This window comes from Astatotilapia calliptera, chromosome 13, assembly GCF_964374335.1.
Source record: "Astatotilapia calliptera chromosome 13, fAstCal68.1, whole genome shotgun sequence".
Classification (NCBI taxonomy): Eukaryota; Metazoa; Chordata; class Actinopteri; order Cichliformes; family Cichlidae; genus Astatotilapia; species Astatotilapia calliptera.
The window spans coordinates 22,842,096-22,859,997 of record NC_137434.1 but is presented as its reverse complement, the minus strand read 5'-3'; the positions used below and the strand labels follow the sequence as shown (position 1 = coordinate 22,859,997).

The 17,902-nt window shown below is 39.9% G+C and overlaps 2 protein-coding genes across 3 annotated transcripts; one reads left to right on the top strand and one right to left on the bottom strand.

Moving 5' to 3' along the window:
- Positions 1-341: 341 nt before the first annotated feature.
- Positions 342-2,162, bottom strand: lyrm7 (LYR motif containing 7). The gene is made up of 5 exons (XM_026190054.2): positions 2,044-2,162; positions 1,843-1,915; positions 881-951; positions 714-795; positions 342-538 (listed from the first exon to the last, which is right to left on the bottom strand). Exons 1-5 carry the CDS (start codon positions 2,059-2,061, stop codon positions 468-470), a joined length of 315 nt encoding a protein of 104 aa, XP_026045839.1. The 5' UTR covers positions 2,062-2,162; the 3' UTR covers positions 342-467.
- Positions 2,163-2,216: 54 nt separating this feature from the next.
- hint1 (histidine triad nucleotide binding protein 1) lies at positions 2,217-7,818 on the top strand. Of its 2 annotated transcripts, XM_080287719.1 has the most exons (4): positions 2,217-2,286; positions 5,762-5,918; positions 7,271-7,375; positions 7,530-7,818. In XM_080287719.1, exons 2-4 carry the CDS (start codon positions 5,808-5,810, stop codon positions 7,692-7,694), a joined length of 381 nt encoding a protein of 126 aa, XP_080143845.1. In that variant the 5' UTR covers positions 2,217-2,286; positions 5,762-5,807; the 3' UTR covers positions 7,695-7,818. The 2 variants fall into 2 exon arrangements, with proteins under 2 accessions (XP_080143845.1, XP_026045838.1); XM_026190053.2 differs by lacking the exon at positions 2,217-2,286 and having other exon boundaries at positions 5,757-5,918.
- Positions 7,819-17,902: the final 10,084 nt, after the last annotated feature.

The following is a 17,902-nucleotide window of genomic DNA, read 5'->3' as shown; positions in this document are numbered from 1 at the left end:
TTATTACAGATATATTTCACACAGAGGTTTTTACAAAGGTTTTCAAAGATAATTCTTTTTGTGGCTTTAAAGCAGAGCTGATTCTTGTTGTCTGTGGTTGTAACAGCAAATTAAGTCTGGGACACTCTGGAAATACTTGTAGTTAATCAGATAACAGTTTACATTTGTTACAGTACCAGCAAATTAATATTTTCCCCTTGTTTGATTCAATCATATGAAGAAGCCAGCAGATAATGTTTCAGTTCCATTTCATAACATGCTGTACACGAAATGACACGATCCAGTTTTCCCAGCACAGATTCCTTGAAACAGAACGAAGTAGATCCTTGCAGAATCAAAAGTGTTGAGATGATCTTATATTTTATTATTTTTTTAATGTTCCTTCTATAAAGCCAAACTGAAGATGAAAAGGCAACAAATGATATATAGTCTCTTTCCTGGTGATCATGAAGTTATCAAATGGTTTGTCACGACTTTTCCCTTGGTTTGTCACAATAGGGGACGTTTTCTAGCAGAAGGTCATTTCTGGGCCGAAGCACTGAGAGTGAGGAGAAAAAAACAAAAAACAAAAAACACAATCGTATCATTAGAGGGAAAAAAATCATTAGCAAGTATATACATTATGATACCTGATGTATGAGTAATCTTTGCATGCACATGCTACTTCCTTAATAAAAAGAAAAAAAGAAAAGAAAAGACAAATCATGTCATACACAGCTTATCTTCTGCTACGTGTTCCATTTGCACCACACTCTGTCGAAGGACGATGTCAACGTCTGAGCCCATTTTAATCAGCTATATATATAAAAAAAAAAAAAAGTAAAAGTAGAAGTTAAATAAAGTCAATTTTATTTTCAAATATCAAAATGCTTCACAGTACCTTCTGGATGTTTTCTTCTGACGTTTCATTTTTGTTTTTCCGAAACTCCTCATTGATCTTTAATCGTGCAGCTTTGTAGAAGAAAACAAACATATTTCGAGTCACCTGAGCAATTCTGCAGTTCTAATTTGACTTCACAGCAAAAGGCTCAGAAAAAAGGTTTCATTTACACTCATTAGATGAAAATAAATCTCTCCAATGCAACCTTTCTATTACTCTGTGTACATGCTGCTATTACACACGGCCCTCATTACTGATGTAATCCAGACATAACGTTTTCAGGAGAATTGTTTTGTCACTCATTCCCTCAGATACAGCGGCCACACAAGCAGAAGAACATCACATTTAAAAAAGCCCTGTAAATGTGGTTATCCCAGCTGGACATATGTCAAAGTTGGGAAAACACCTAAAGAAAGCTCCAGGCTATCCAGGAGGGAAGAAGGACAAATGCTGCCTAAGGGATCACTAAGGGTTTTCTCTTATGGGTCATGAGTATCGAAACAGACTGTGAGGTCTATTTACACCTATAGGCCATTGGACACTCTTTCAATGATGAGGATGTATACAATCTGAACAGAGTGGAACGCTGGTTTCAATGGAAAGTCATGGATTTATGTGAAAAGCCCTAAGGCGACATCTTTCTTTGCTGTAATTGCAGCCACCCTGCAAATTGTACTTTTGACTTTTATAACTTAAACTGGTAATTGAACTTGCACAAAGACGTCTGGGGACATGGCATTTTAGGCTGTTTGTCCAGCTGAAAAAATAAATAATTTTAGGTATATATATATATAAAAACAATTTAATGGTAGAGAGGGGTTAATAATATAAGACACGCTCATGGGGCTCATATGACACCGAACATTAGGAATGACCCATTTGATGAATGCTGAGCATGTGTTCACTCATCTCCTGTTTGATAAGCATCAATTATCAGTCCAAGATACTGCTCACAGACTCACCTGTCAGTGCTCGGTCATCATCTTTGAACACAGCCATCCTGGTCCTGTGTAGCGTTTTAAAAACGCCCAGAACCTGTATTCACAAACAGGCAGCTTTTATAACAGCTGTGAATGATGCTACCAGTCACCTGCAATTTCAAGTAACATGCAAGCAATGTTGCAATAAAGGTATTTAAAAAGACGATAATATCCCATACTAACCTTCAAACGAGTGCCCATGTTGCCTTCTTGTGTTCACTTCCGATGTAGAGAGACGTCACATATGTCAGAGCCCAATCAGAGCCGACGCTGGAAATGAAGCTGTGATTGTAGCCAATGAGGGCTCAGAGTAGTTTCACTGAGCTACTAATTCGATTGAGAACGGCCTCTCTCTAGATTTCCCATTTTATGGGGGGCACTGGTGAGCTGTGTTTTGTGCTGAGAGCTCCCTTCGGACACAAAAGTGTAAATGTTGTGGTGCATATAATCCATTTCTTGGATATTTTACAGGTTTCTTGTTACACCCCGGCCTAGGCAACCGGGGTGCAACGTAGAAAAACAAAGATAAGGAAAATAAAAATAAAGAAAAAAAACACAAAAAAACCCCACAAAAATCATCCCAAAACGACCACCATTTTCTTTAAAGCAAAATGATATTTATTTACAACGCAAGGCGCCAAACTATTTACAACGGGGGGGGAAGAAGATCGCGACCATGACAACTGACACACAGGGCTTAAATACATGGAGGGAACAATCAGGGAATGGACAACAGGAGGGAAACACAGCTGGGGCAAATCAGAACTGACGAGACAGGGAAAATGTAAACTGAACACACTAAGATGACACAGACTTTCAAAGTAAAGTAGGAAACACATAACAGTCACGCAAAAACAACACATTACCAACGCCAAATCGTCAATCCCGGAGGAGCACCTAGACACTCAAATCCACACACAATTACGGTCACAGCCGTAACACCCCCTTACCCAAGAATTAACATTAACCCCAAAATGTTTAATTCAAGGAAACACCCAAAAAAAACAAACATTTAAAACATACAACCCCAACGAAAAATGTTTGTTCCATGTCCAGCCCATACGGCACCGGCCACCGTCCCGCAGGCGACGCTGATGACTGGACGGGTCCTCCAGTGGAAACGGAAAACCGGAGCGGGCCCTCGGATCCTCCAGCGAAGACAAACGAAGCTGATGAAGGCTGGAGCGGTCCCTCGGACCCTCCAGCAGACGACGAAGGCTGAGGCGGTCCCTCGGACCCTCCAGCGGAGGCAGATGAAACTGATGGAGGCTGGAGCGGTCCCCCTGACCCTCCAGCAGACGACGAAGGCTGAGGCGGTCCCTCGGATCCTCCAGCGAAGGCGGATGAAGGCTGGAGCGGTCCCACGGACCCTCCAGCAGACGACGAAGGCTGAGGCGGTCCCTCGGACCCTCCAGCTGAGGCAGATGAAACTGATGGAGGCTGGAGCGGTCCCCCTGACCCTCCAGCAGACGACGAAGGCTGAGGCGGTCCCTCGGATCCTCCAGCGAAGGCGGATGAAGGCTGGAGCGGTCCCACGGACCCTCAAGCAGACGACGAAGGCTGAGGCGGTCCCTCGGACCCCCCAGCGAAGGCAAATGAAGACTGAAGCGGTCCCACGGACCCTCCAGCGGAGGCAGATGAAACTGATGGAGGCTGGAGCGGTCCCCCTGACCCTCCAGCAGACGACGAAGGCTGGAGTGGTCCCACGGACCCTCCAACGAAGGCGGATGAAGGCTGGAGCGGTCCCCGGGCCCTCCAGCGAAGACAGATGAAGGCTGGGGCGGTCCCTCGGACCCTCCAGCGAAGGCTATGTTACACCCCGGCCTAGGCAACCGGAGTGCAACACGAAAAAAGTAAAAATAAAGAAAGAAAAACACACAAAAAAACCCCCCACTAAAGCTCACCACCAAAATCCCAAAACGAAAGTATCGACAAATCTATTTACAGCTATTTACAACAAACTATTTCTTGACAACAAAACACCCAACTATTTACAACACGGGGGAGATCGCGACCATGACCAACTGACACACAGGGCTTAAATACATAGAAGGAGCAATCAGGGAATGGACCACAGGAGGGAAACACAGCTGGGGCAAATTAGACCTGACGAGACAAGGAAACGTAAACTGAACACACTAAGATAACAACAGACTTTCAAAGTAAAACAGGAAACACATAACAGTCACGCAAAAACAAAACACTGACAACACCGAAACGTAACATTTCCCCCCACCCAAAAATCAAACATGTAACCCCAAGTGAAATGTTTGATCAAAAGCGGATGAAGGCTGGTGGAGGCTGGAGCGGTCCCACGGACCCTCCAGCAGACGACGAAGGCTGGAGCGGTCCCCCGGACCCTCCAGCGAAGACGGATGAAGTCTGGAGCGGTCCCACGGACCCTCCAGCGAAGGCAGACGAAGGCTGGAGCGGTGCCTCGGACCCTCCAGCGAAGGTGGACGAAGGCTGAAGCGGTCCCTCCAACGGACCCTCCAGCGAAGACGGACGAAGGCTGATGAAGGCTGGAGCGGTCCCACTGACCCTCCAGCAGACGACGAAGGCTGGAGCGGTCCCTCGGACCCTCCAGCGAAGACAAACGAAGGCTGACGAAGGCTGGAGCGGTCCCACTGACCCTCCAGCAGACGAAGGCCGGAGCGGTCCCTCGGACTCTCCAGCGAAGGCAGATGAAACTGATGGAGGCTGGAGCGGTCCCCCTGACCCTCCAGCAGACGACGAAGGCTGGAGTGGTCCCACGGACCCTCCAGCGAAGGCGGATGAAGTGTGGAGCGGTCCCACGGACCCTCCAGCGAAGACGGATGAAGTCTGGAGCGGTCCCACGGACCCTCCAGCAAAGACAAACGAAGGCTGGAGCGGTCCCTCGGATCCTCCAGCGAAGACAAACGAAGGCTGGAGCGGTCCCTCGGACCCTCCAGCGACTGGACGAGCCCCCATATGTTACACCCCGGCCTAGGCAACCGGGGTGCAACGTAGAAAAACAAAGATAAGGAAAATAAAAATAAAGAAAAAAAACACAAAAAAACCCCACAAAAATCATCCCAAAACGACCACCATTTTCTTTAAAGCAAAATGATATTTATTTACAACGGGGGGGGGGGGGGGAAGAAGATCGCGACCATGACAACTGACACACAGGGCTTAAATACATGGAGGGAACAATCAGGGAATGGACAACAGGAGGGAAACACAGCTGGGGCAAATCAGAACTGACGAGACAGGGAAAATGTAAACTGAACACACTAAGATGACACAGACTTTCAAAGTAAAGTAGGAAACACATAACAGTCACGCAAAAACAACACATTACCAACGCCAAATCGTCAATCCCGGAGGAGCACCTAGACACTCAAATCCACACACAATTACGGTCACAGCCGTAACATTTCTGTTGGAGTAAAAAGAACTTTCTGGACGGCACCATGAGTCACTTTTATGGCTACTGCCGTCTTGAATAGGGGAGTGAAGCTAGCAGCTAGAGAAAACTTCTAACGTTTCTTATTATACACACGTTTTGTATTGTTTTTTGGTGTGGTGTAACTGCTCCTCTAACGTCTATGGATTTGTGCACTCGTAAAAGCTAGCATTTATTAACATTTCACTAGCACAACGATGTTTTTCATTGTACTAAAGAATAAAGGACACGAGTCTCGTTTTATTTAAAGTCGGGTGTATAATCGAAACCGTGTTTGCGAAAAATAAATAACTTAGTAAGTTTTTAAATCAGGAAGTAGGTGTAAATAATTACTTTCACCATTTAGCTTCGTCCACGCTTATCCACTGAGGGACGTGCGCCCTCTGCTGCCCCTCTGTCTGAACTGCAGCCTGTACAGTGGCATTAACAGGAATTGGAGTGGCTCTTATCATAGATCGGCTCTGATTTTAGTGACACTGGAAGCTGCGTGGGGGAGCCGTGGCTCATCTGCGTCAACATGGCTGATGAAACAGCGAAAGCGCAGACCGCCAAGCCGGGCGGAGATACGATATTTGGAAAAATTGTACGCAAAGAGATTCCTGCCAACCTAATCTATGAAGACGATCAGGTATGCGTTCATCACTTTGATTCACGAGGACGTTTAAAGTCTGAATGTTTCTCATCGTGGCTCCGCAACTGCCTGCAGGAGGCGTTCAGCTAATGCTAACTCAGCGTTGCAGAAACGCTGTTTTTGTGCCTACTTGCATTTAAAAATGCTGCAGCAGAGCTTGCAGAAATCATGTAATACATCAGAAGAATCTGCAAGTTTATAAAATAGCCATATTTGCTGCAACACAGCGTCTGAAGTTACAGATAGTTGGCTTTGCACCAAGAAGTGATAAGGTTCACTCCAGTGCTGTTTGTTTGCGGACTCGTTAAACATGTAGCCGCTGTAGGCTAGAGCAAGACAAGGAAAATTAAAAGGTGAGGTTCCTACAATAAAGCAACATCAAGTGATTTGCAGCAGACATTAGTGAAATGGGGAATCAAAGCGTTAAAAAAAAGCAATATTTATTTTTATTTCTAAGTTTTGGAACTGCTTTGTATTCCCAGTGTAATGAGCTATAGTTGATGACTCCAGATAATTTATATCTGTCATGTTTACAGATTCCACATTTTTGTACGCCTTAAATGCAACAAAAACATGTAAACATTGTGTCACATTAAGGCTTGGGCTGTGCCACTAGTTGAATTTTAGTTGCAATTTTGTCGAAGTCGACATTTGTTGTTGTGCCCCATTCTGCTTTCTTTGATGTGTTTCAGATATTTGTGACAGAAAGATAGCAGCAAGATTGAAAGGGAAGGTTTACAAGATGACAGTGAGGCCTGCTGTGATGTAGTGTTCGTAGACAGTAGCACTGACAAAAAGGCAGGAAGTAGAGCTAGAGGTGCAGATGAGATTCTTCATTGGGAGTGATGAGGAGGTACAGAAATTAGATTTAATAAAGAAGAACATGCAGAGGGTTGGTGTGACAGAGGAGGATGCTTGGAATAGGGTGGAGGCAGGTTATCTGCTGTGGGGAAGAAAATGAGTGTGACTCATGATCATCTCATTTAGAGCTGAAATTACAATTAGAGTTGATGGAAATTAGCCTAAAAAAGACAATTTTATTCCTGTTTTTTTTTTTTTTTTTTAAAGTTTAATAAATCTGTTTTTCCAAAATGTGTGTTTAAAATTTTCAGTATTGACCAAATATTCATGACTATGACTTTGAGATAAGCAAGCAGCCTTAATGTGTTTAACTCCAAATACTGGGGTGTGCATAAACACGTAAAACTATCTAAGTACTATTAAGACCTGAGTTATTATCATTTTTTAATTATATTTTTATTTTTTGTTTTCAGCTAACTTTCAGTTATTTCCAATTTTGATTGTGCACAGTCTAATTCTGTTTTCTAATTTCTTGCTTTGGCTCTCAGTGTGTAGCCTTCCCTGATGTCTCACCTCAGGCTCCCACTCACATCCTAGTCGTCCCAAAAAAGCCAATTGTTCAGCTCTCTCAAGCCGAGGATGACGATGCTGCGGTAAGTATCATTGTAATGACTTTTGCTTGTGAAATAAACTATAAACAATCTCACACTATCATTTCCCTGGCATATTTCTATCAGTGATCACTAGGGGGAACTATTTGCCTTTTTAATACTTTAATGCAAGTCATTCTTTCTGTGTGTCTCTTAGTTGTTGGGCCACATGCTGATTGTTGCAAAGAAGTGTGCTCAAGATGCCGGCCTTTCCAAAGGCTACAGGATTATCATCAACGATGGGCCGGACGGAGGCCAGTCGGTGTACCACATCCACATCCACGTTCTCGGTGGGCGCAGTATGGGGTGGCCTCCTGGCTAACGCTCAGCTTCCAGCACCCACCATCCAGCCATGCATATTCACATCTGTTGTCTGATTACCAGTGCTGTTAAATCTGATCAAGCCAAAATATATCTGTGGAATTAAAAGGCACATCACAACACCACTCGTGCTGGCTTGTCTTTATTCTTAAACCGGACATTTTTTTTTTTTTTTTAATAGAAAGCTTGATCGTGTTCTTCAGTGGGGTTAGCAGTAATGTCATTTACAAGCCTTTAACTGAAAGACGAGCAGTTGCGGTCAGAAGTCTGCATATAGTCATGATAACTTAATGATTCCTTTGCATTGTTCTTTTTCCAGGGATTGAATGATTGTACAGCATACCTGATTTTCTCTAATCTACACAGAGTCAAAACTGTACTGACAGGCTCAAATCTATACATACATAATCCTAAAGTGGTGCTGAAGGTTCTGCACTGTCCTTTAACTTGTTAATGCTAAGACTCCAAAGTGATCATGACTGATTACAACTAGTAGTTTGTCTTTGCCAGCATTAAAGGAATTGTTTTACAGCACTCATTAGATTGGATCCAGGTCTTCCATAAACTGGAAATTACTGGAACACCAGTACTACTGTCTTGAGAGGATGCTGATCAAGTAAAAAGCCCCTGCCTCAAAATTGACACCTTCAAGCTCAACTGAAATGCGCAGCTGCCCACATGGACAAGCCAAATACCTTCTGGAGAAATGTTTTATAGTCAGATGAGACAAAGATTAAGAAATGTGGCCACAATGACAAAAGGTGTGTTTGGAGGTGTAAAGGTGAGCCTTTTAAACTTAAGAGTAGTGTACCAGTCAAGCTTGGTGATGGTAGCATCATGGTTAGGTCTTCACCTTAAATCAACAGGTAGAAGGTTGAAACTTGGACACAGGTTTTCCAACAGGAGAATGATCCCAAACTGTTTTTTAAAATGGATTTTATGGGCTAACATTACACTTCTGAAATGGCCTTCTGAAGTCTACACTTATAAACCCAGTCTGTGTCAGGAAATCACCAAATTTACCCAAGAGTGGTCAAATATCTGGCTGGAATTATGCCAGAAGCTTATTAATTGCTGCCAAAAGCACCTAGCCAAGGTTCAAGTTGCTAAGGGACATTTGTCCACAAATTAGCGGGAGTGTATTTGAGCTTCTGTGTATACTTTTGATCCTGTGTGGATTAGAGAAAATCCAAAATAAGTTCAAACTCGTGCATCCAATTCTTGTTCTTTAAAGTCATTAAAGATGTATGCTGTACAATCGCTCCACCCTGGGAAAAACAAAAAACAATTCAAAGAAATCATTAAAATGAGGACGCCCATGATGACTGTATGCAAACCTGACCACAACCGTAGCTCTCGTGGTTGAAAGGAGTGCAGCTGAAAGGATGAGGGATCGTTCCTGCTCAAAATGGGACTGTGGGACGGTTAGAGTGTGGGTTTCAGCTTTCTTATAAACCACTTTCCTAGACAACATGAGTAAAGTCATCTGTCACAAGAAAACCAAGGGAAAAATAAAAATATTAGAACCAGTCTGAGTTTTAGATCAATAGAGTGATTATATCTTTGGGCCAAAATAAAGCGTGCCCTCACTGGTTTCAAGGTTAAGAAAATAATTTAGTGTTATGGTTAGTGTTTGGAACTTGGTTGTAAGATTAATATTAGGGGTAAGAGGCTTGGGAATCCATTAATAAGAGAACAACTTTTAGCCAAAATATAAGAGGTACCCATCCAAATGACCTCAGCACTGCACTTATTCAGGCCCCCAGCCACAAACCTGACAAGTCTGAGAAGAGATGTGAGAATTCTGAATTTATTAGTGGGATAAATTGTATAAACCTCCTACATCAATTAAAAAGAATTGGATGCCAGGTACCATGTAAAAAAAACTGATGTATTGTAGTTTGAATATAGTTCTTGTAGATTACAACAGCTGAACATGCAAATGTCTAACTGTTCAGGCATCACAAAGCGAGTAGTTGTATCATTTGCATTTTCAGTTGACGCACTATTAATGGCAATTCTACTCAGTAAAAATGATAGTTCAACTGACTGTAAAGGAGTTCCTTTTTTAAGGAGGAATAACAACAGGTTCCTCATTAATCAGTAGTGCTCACGTTACTTCTGTGCAGGTTAACTAAACCCCAAAAAGTAAAAGTGGGACAATTTGAGACGGGTTACTAAAACGGCTGAAACATGAGCATAAGCTCCAAATGTAAATACAGTGAGGATAAAAGCAAGTTAGAGTTTAATCCTTTAAATAACAACCTGTTTTTTCTTTACTGTTTTTTGTCACATCACTTTTTGAGTTCCAGGCTTCCTAGGCTCACCTTCCAACAGTCATGGGATGTTTCTCAGTTGTTACTGGAGATGCATTTCCTTTTCTTTGTGGTTAAGAGTCTGGGATAAGCCAGGTTTATGTTAAAAAGGGACTTGTTTATATACACTCACACGATCAAGGTGTGAATCAGAATGGGGAATAAAGGTGATTTAAGTGACTTCGAAGATGGAATTTGGTGCCACATGGGCTTTTCTGAGTATTTCAAAAAACTGCTGATCTACTGGGATTTTCCCCACATAACCACAACCATCTCTAAGGTTTACAGAGAATGATCCAAAAACAATATCCAGCAGTGGGAGTTCTCTGGGTGAAAATCCCTTTTTTTATGTCAGAAGTCAGTGGAGAAATGCCTGATTGCTTCAAGCTGATAGGAAAACAATATTAAGTCAAGTAGTTTCTCATTATAACCAAGGTTGTGGATTTGGAGAAGAGCATCTCTAGATGCACATGCAAACAACTGAACTAGGTGCGGTTAGTGCAGGACAGGAACTACAAAGACAGTTCTCACGGGCTCAACAAAAGACTGGAAAAATGTGGCCCGGTCAGATGAATCTCAATTTGTGGTGAGACATTGGGATGGTAGGATCAGAATTTGGAGTAAACATAAGAATGTGCCTTGTATTGGTGTAATGATGTGGGGGATATTTTCTTGACATCACAGCCTGCCTGAACATTGTTGATGACTGCATCTATCCCTGTGTCGCCACAGTATGCCCATCTCCCGATGGCTGCTTCACTGTAAAATCTAATTCGTTCCCAGAACTCAAAAAAATTGAGGAAACTCGTTGCCTCAAAAAAACTGAATAAAGCTTAGCTAAAAATGACTAAATTAGGACAACTTGTTTATTTTGAGTACTCCGTACAAGCTCATATGTTCCCAGAACTCAAAAGAAATTGGATCAAGTTTACGTAAGATGACCAAGTTAGGGCAACTTACTCATTTTGAGTACACTGTACAGCCTTGTTAGTTCCCAGAACTCAAAAAAATTAAGGAAACTCATTGCCTCAAAAAAAACTAAGTAAAGCTTACTTAAGATGACTAATATTGCAAGTCTGCAGTATTAAGAATAACTTGATATTTCTGACTGTACAGTGCTAATTGTTTACCTACACTGAAAAAAAATTGGAGTGACATTTACTTAAAAAAAGCTAGGCAACTTTTTCCACACAGAAAGTGCTTGTAATCTTTACTCGGGCTATTTCTAAGTAATATTTACTTACTAGAACCATCTATTTTTTATGTGAAATACACAAGTAAATTGCACTGGCAATACTCATCTATAGGTTGTAACTTTTACTCAGAATACCATTGCATCCAATTACAAAACCCAAGTGAACATTGCTGATATTTCTTTGTGTTTCTTACTCATCTTTTCTTTGTTATATTCTATGTAATTATTAAGTAATATTTATTATGAATGTACTAGTTAATATTAATCGAATTGAATAAATATTCTTATTATTCTATTAAATAATAAATCAATATTTTCCAAAACAAATATTTGCAGCTTAAGAGACACTTATTTCACAGTTGAAATGGCATAGATATATTTAAAATATCTACATAACATTATAACCACAAAAAACATGGCCATAGAACTTCTTGATCGCAAATTTCAAAACAGAGCATATACACATATACAAAAACAAACAAACATGCTATTCAAAAACTCAGTGTGCACTGTCCCCTTTCTTCTAATCAACTTTCAGAACACATACATCAACTCTGTCCATTAACAGTTGCAATCACTACCTTTGCAGACATTCTCAGAACGTTCAGGACAGAAAGAACTTGTATAAAACTGAGCAACATTTGAAACTAGAAAGTGCATTTTCTGAAGAAACTGCAGTGTGAATGCTTGAATCTGAATGTATGCACTGAAATGAATTAATTGCTGAATTTTGAGTTAAAAATATTGAATGAGATTAAAAAAACAAAAACAAAAAAAACCCGAATTTAACCTGAAAACAAAGGTGCTGAACTGCTAAAAGCTGAAGGTTACACAGAAGAAGGAGTTGGAAAAAAACTGAAAATGTTTTAAATGTAAATTAGAAAACCCTAAGAAATGAGAAAAGAACATTTAGAGTCAGAAAACATCTGAATGAATATTAAAAGGTCATATTCTTTGAATCACTGAATGACTCAAATGTGATCCCTCCACTTTGATCCACACAGTTTAAAAAGTTTAAATGCCTGAGCTTTGAAAGATACGGTGTTGGAAAGAGAACAATAATGGCGACAATTTGAGGGTAAAATGATGGCTGTAACACTGTGGACACAGCAGCAGTTGAAAGAGAAGTGCTTAAGATGAATCTTGGTACAGTGGCAGGCAGAGCTCGTTAAGCAGGCAGGTGTGAGCCTGGTTGCTATAGTGACCGCACCCAATGGCTCCATACACACGTACACAGACATGCGCCTCACTTTTGCTGCTTAAAATGAACAGAAAAGTCAGGCCGAAACAAATCGTTCCCAAATGAAAAGTAAAAGTCGTATTGACAAAATTCTTTCACTGTGAGCGACAGCAATGTCTAGTCTACCAAATTCTCAGTTTTCATGTCTGTGGAGTTTATTATATGGACGTGGTGACAGTGTAAAGACACCATGCTCTTCTGATTTTCAAACGAACCTTCTGAGCCATTTTAACATTAGAGTCTATGGAAGAGTTGGAGGGAGGAGGCTGTGCATTGGTGACATTTACGAAAGAACCATAACACCTAGGACAATAGTAAACACATTGGATGAAAGAGGACAGCGATGGCTACGTTTTGAGGGTAAAATCATACCTGTAGAGCAAACGCTGCGGACACAGCAGCAGTTTTAAAAAAGATTTTAAGATTAATTTTTTTGCTCCTCTCACTCTAGCAGTTGAGCTGCCTCACTCTAGCCCCAACATTCCGTCCCATACACACCCATTATAAACTCTGAAACGGCTGAAAAAACATCATGAAACTTAAACTGGAACTGAAGAAAAAGTATAATAGATATTGAAAAGATAAATACAAGTTGAATAGTTGAATGTCTTGTCTTCGTTTTAAAGTTTGAATGGTGGCTCTATGTCAATGTATGTGGAAGTAGTAAGAGTTTAAAAATGAGTAAGTTGAATGAGAATTTGAAGGGTCTCCCCATTGAAATACATGGGAAATTTTTGTTGAATAAAGTTGAATAAAATTAAAAATATAAATGTTAGAAATGAGAAAAATAGAAGCAGTCATGTCCAAAATAATAGGAATCTAACGGTGTTTGAATGGTTTTTCTAAGTTGAACGGTTTTGAAGGAGTTAGATGCCAAAAAACGTACGGAAGATGATATAATAACTAGAAAGTGCATTTTCTGAAGAAACTGCAGTGTGAATGCTTGAATCTGAATGTATGGACTGAAATGAATTAATTGCTGAATTTTGAGTTAAAAATATTGAATGAAATAAAAACAAAACCAAAAAAAAACCCCGAATTTAACCTGAAAACAAAGGTGCTGAACTGCTAAAAGCTGAAGGTTACACAGAAGAAGAAGTTGGAAAAAAACTGAAAATGTTTTAAATGTAAATTAGAAAACCCTAAGAAATGAGAAAAGAACATTTAGAGTCAGAAAACATCTGAATGAATTTTAAAAGGTCATATTCTTTGAATCACTGAATGACTCAAATGTGATCCCTCCACTTTGATCCACACAGTTTAAAAAGTTTTAATGCCTGAGCTTTGAAAGACACGGTGTTGGAAAGAGAACAATAATGGCGACAATTTGAGGGTAAAATGATGGCTGTAACACTGTGGACACAGCAGCAGTTGAAAGAGAAGTGCTTAAGATGAATCTTGGTACAGTGGCAGGCAGAGCTCGTTAAGCAGGCAGGTGTGAGCCTGGTTGCTATAGTGACCGCACCCAATGGCTCCATACACACGTACACAGACATGCGCCTCACTTTTGCTGCTTAAAATGAACAGAAAAGTCAGGCCGAAACAAATCGTTCCCAAATGAAAAGTAAAAGTCGTATTGACAAAATTCTTTCACCGTGAGCGACAGCAATGTCTAGTCTACTGAATTCTCAGTTTTCATGTCTGTGGAGTTTATTATATGGACGTGGTGACAGTGGAAAGACACCATGCTCTTCTGATTTTCAAACGAACCTTCTGAGCCATTTTAACATTAGAGTCTATGGAAGAGTTGGAGGGAGGAGGCTGTGCATTGGTGACATTTACGAAAGAACCATAACACCTAGTACAATAGTAAACACATTGGATGAAAGAGGACAGCCATGGCTACGTTTTGAGGGTAAAATCATACCTGTAGAGCAAACGCTGCGGACACAGCAGCAGTTTTAAAAAAGATTTTAAGATTATTTTTTTTGCTCCTCTCACTCTAGCAGTTGAGCTGCCTCACTCTAGCCCCAACATTCCGTCCCATACACACCCATTATAAACTCTGAAACGGGTGAAAAAACATCATGAAACTTAAACTGGAACTGAAGAAAAAGTATAATAGATATTGAAAAGATAAATACAAGTTGAATAGTTGAATGTCTTGTCTTCGTTTTAAAGTTTGAATGGTGGCTCTATGTGAACGTATGTTGAAGTAGTAAGAGTTTAAAAATGAGTAAGTTGAATGAGAATTTGAAGGGTCTCCCCATTGAAATACATGGGAAATTTTTGTTGAATAAAGTTGAATAAAATTAAAAATATAAATGTTAAAAATGAGAAAAATACAAGCAACAGTGTCCAAAAGAATAGGAATCTAATGGTGTTTGAATGGTTTTTCTAAGTTGAACGGTTTTGAAGGAGTAGGCTTTCAAAAAACGTACGGAATAGATAATAATAAAATAGAACTAGAAAGTGCATTTTCTGAAGAAACTGCAGTGTGAATGCTTGAATCTGAATGTATGCACTGAAATGAATTAATTGCTGAATTTTGAGTTAAAAATATTGAATGAGATTAAAAAAAAACAAAAAAAAAAACGAATTTAACCTGAAAACAAAGGTGCTGAACTGCTAAAAGCTGAAGGTTACACAGAAGAAGGAGTTGGAAAAAAACTGAAAATGTTTTAAATGTAAATTAGAAAACCCTAAGAAATGAGAAAAGAACATTTAGAGTCAGAAAACATCTGAATGAATATTAAAAGGTCATATTCTTTGAATCACTGAATGACTCAAATGTGATCCCTCCACTTTGATACACACAGTTTAAAAAGTTTAAATGCCTGAGCTTTGAAAGATACGGTGTTGGAAAGAGAACAATAATGGCGACAATTTGAGGGTAAAATGATGGCTGTAACACTGTGGACACAGCAGCAGTTGAAAGAGAAGTGCTTAAGATGAATCTTGGTACAGTGGCAGGCAGAGCTCGTTAAGCAGGCAGGTGTGAGCCTGGTTGCTATAGTGACCGCACCCAATGGCTCCATACACACGTACACAGACATGCGCCTCACTTTTGCTGCTTAAAATGAACAGAAAAGTCAGGCCGAAACAAATCGTTCCCAAATGAAAAGTAAAAGTCGTATTGACAAAATTCTTTCACCGTGAGCGACAGCAGCTTCTAGTCTACTGAATTCTCAGTTTTCATGCCTGTGGAGTTTATTATATGGACGTGGTGACAGTGGAAAGACACCATGCTCTTCTGATTTTCAAACGAACCTTCTGAGCCATTTTAACATTAGAGTCTATGGAAGAGTTGGAGGGAGGAGGCTGTGCATTGGTGACATTTATGAAAGAACCATAACACCTAGTACAATAGTAAACACATTGGATGAAAGAGGACAGCCATGGCTACGTTTTGAGGGTAAAATCATACCTGTAGAGCAAACGCTGCGGACACAGCAGCAGTTTTAAAAAAGATTTTAAGATTAATTTTTTTGCTCCTCTCACTCTAGCAGTTGAGCTGCCTCACTCTAGCCCCAACATTCCGTCCCATACACACCCATTATAAACTCTGAAACGGGTGAAAAAACATCATGAAACTTAAACTGGAACTGAAGAAAAAGTATAATAGATATTGAAAAGATAAATACAAGTTGAATAGTTGAATGTCTTGTCTTCGTTTTAAAGTTTGAATGGTGGCTCTATGTCAACGTATGTTGAAGTAGTAAGAGTTTAAAAATGAGTAAGTTGAATGAGAATTTGAAGGGTCTCCCCATTGAAATACATGGGAAATTTTTGTTGAATAAAGTTGAATAAAATTAAAAATATAAATGTTAAAAATGAGAAAAATAGAAGCAATGTTGTCCAAAATAATAGGAATCTAACGATGTTTGAATGGTTTTTCTAAGTTGAACGGTTTTGAAGGAGTAGGCTTTCAAAAAACGTACGGAAAAATAAAATATAATAACTAGAAAGTGCATTTTCTGAAGAAACTGCAGTGTGAATGCTTGAATCTGAATGTATGCACTGAAATGAATTAATTGCTGAATTTTGAGTTAAAAATATTGAATGAGATTAAAAAAAACCAAAAAAAAACCCGAATTTAACCTGAAAACAAAGGTGCTGAACTGCTAAAAGCTGAAGGTTACACAGAAGAAGGAGTTGGAAAAAAACTGAAAATGTTTTAAATGTAAATTAGAAAACCCTAAGAAATGAGAAAAGAACATTTAGAGTCAGAAAACATCTGAATGAATATTAAAAGGTCATATTCTTTGAATCACTGAATGACTCAAATGTGATCCCTCCACTTTGATACACACAGTTTAAAAAGTTTAAATGCCTGAGCTTTGAAAGATACGGTGTTGGAAAGAGAACAATAATGGCGACAATTTGAGGGTAAAATGATGGCTGTAACACTGTGGACACAGCAGCAGTTGAAAGAGAAGTGCTTAAGATGAATCTTGGTACAGTGGCAGGCAGAGCTCGTTAAGCAGGCAGGTGTGAGCCTGGTTGCTATAGTGACCGCACCCAATGGCTCCATACACACGTACACAGACATGCGCCTCACTTTTGCTGCTTAAAATGAACAGAAAAGTCAGGCCGAAACAAATCGTTCCCAAATGAAAAGTAAAAGTCGTATTGACAAAATTCTTTCACCGTGAGCGACAGCAGCTTCTAGTCTACTGAATTCTCAGTTTTCATGCCTGTGGAGTTTATTATATGGACGTGGTGACAGTGGAAAGACACCATGCTCTTCTGATTTTCAAACGAACCTTCTGAGCCATTTTAACATTAGAGTCTATGGAAGAGTTGGAGGGAGGAGGCTGTGCATTGGTGACATTTATGAAAGAACCATAACACCTAGTACAATAGTAAACACATTGGATGAAAGAGGACAGCCATGGCTACGTTTTGAGGGTAAAATCATACCTGTAGAGCAAACGCTGCAGACACAGCAGCAGTTTTAAAAAATATTTTAAGATTAATTTTTTTGCTCCTCTCACTCTAGCAGTTGAGCTGCCTCACTCTAGCCCCAACATTCCGTCCCATACACACCCATTATAAACTCTGAAACGGGTGAAAAAACATCATGAAACTTAAACTGGAACTGAAGAAAAAGTATAATAGATATTGAAAAGATAAATACAAGTTGAATAGTTGAATGTCTTGTCTTCGTTTTAAAGTTTGAATGGTGGCTCTATGTGAACGTATGTTGAAGTAGTAAGAGTTTAAAAATGAGTAAGTTGAATGAGAATTTGAAGGGTCTCCCCATTGAAATACATGGGAAATTTTTGTTGAATAAAGTTGAATAAAATTAAAAATATAAATGTTAAAAATGAGAAAAATAGAAGCAATGTTGTCCAAAATAATAGGAATCTAACGATGTTTGAATGGTTTTTCTAAGTTGAACGGTTTTGAAGGAGTAGGCTTTCAAAAAACGTACGGAAAAATAAAATATAATAATAAAGATTACAACAACAATACTGTGAATGCTTTTCAAGCATTCACACTAACTAGAAAGTGCA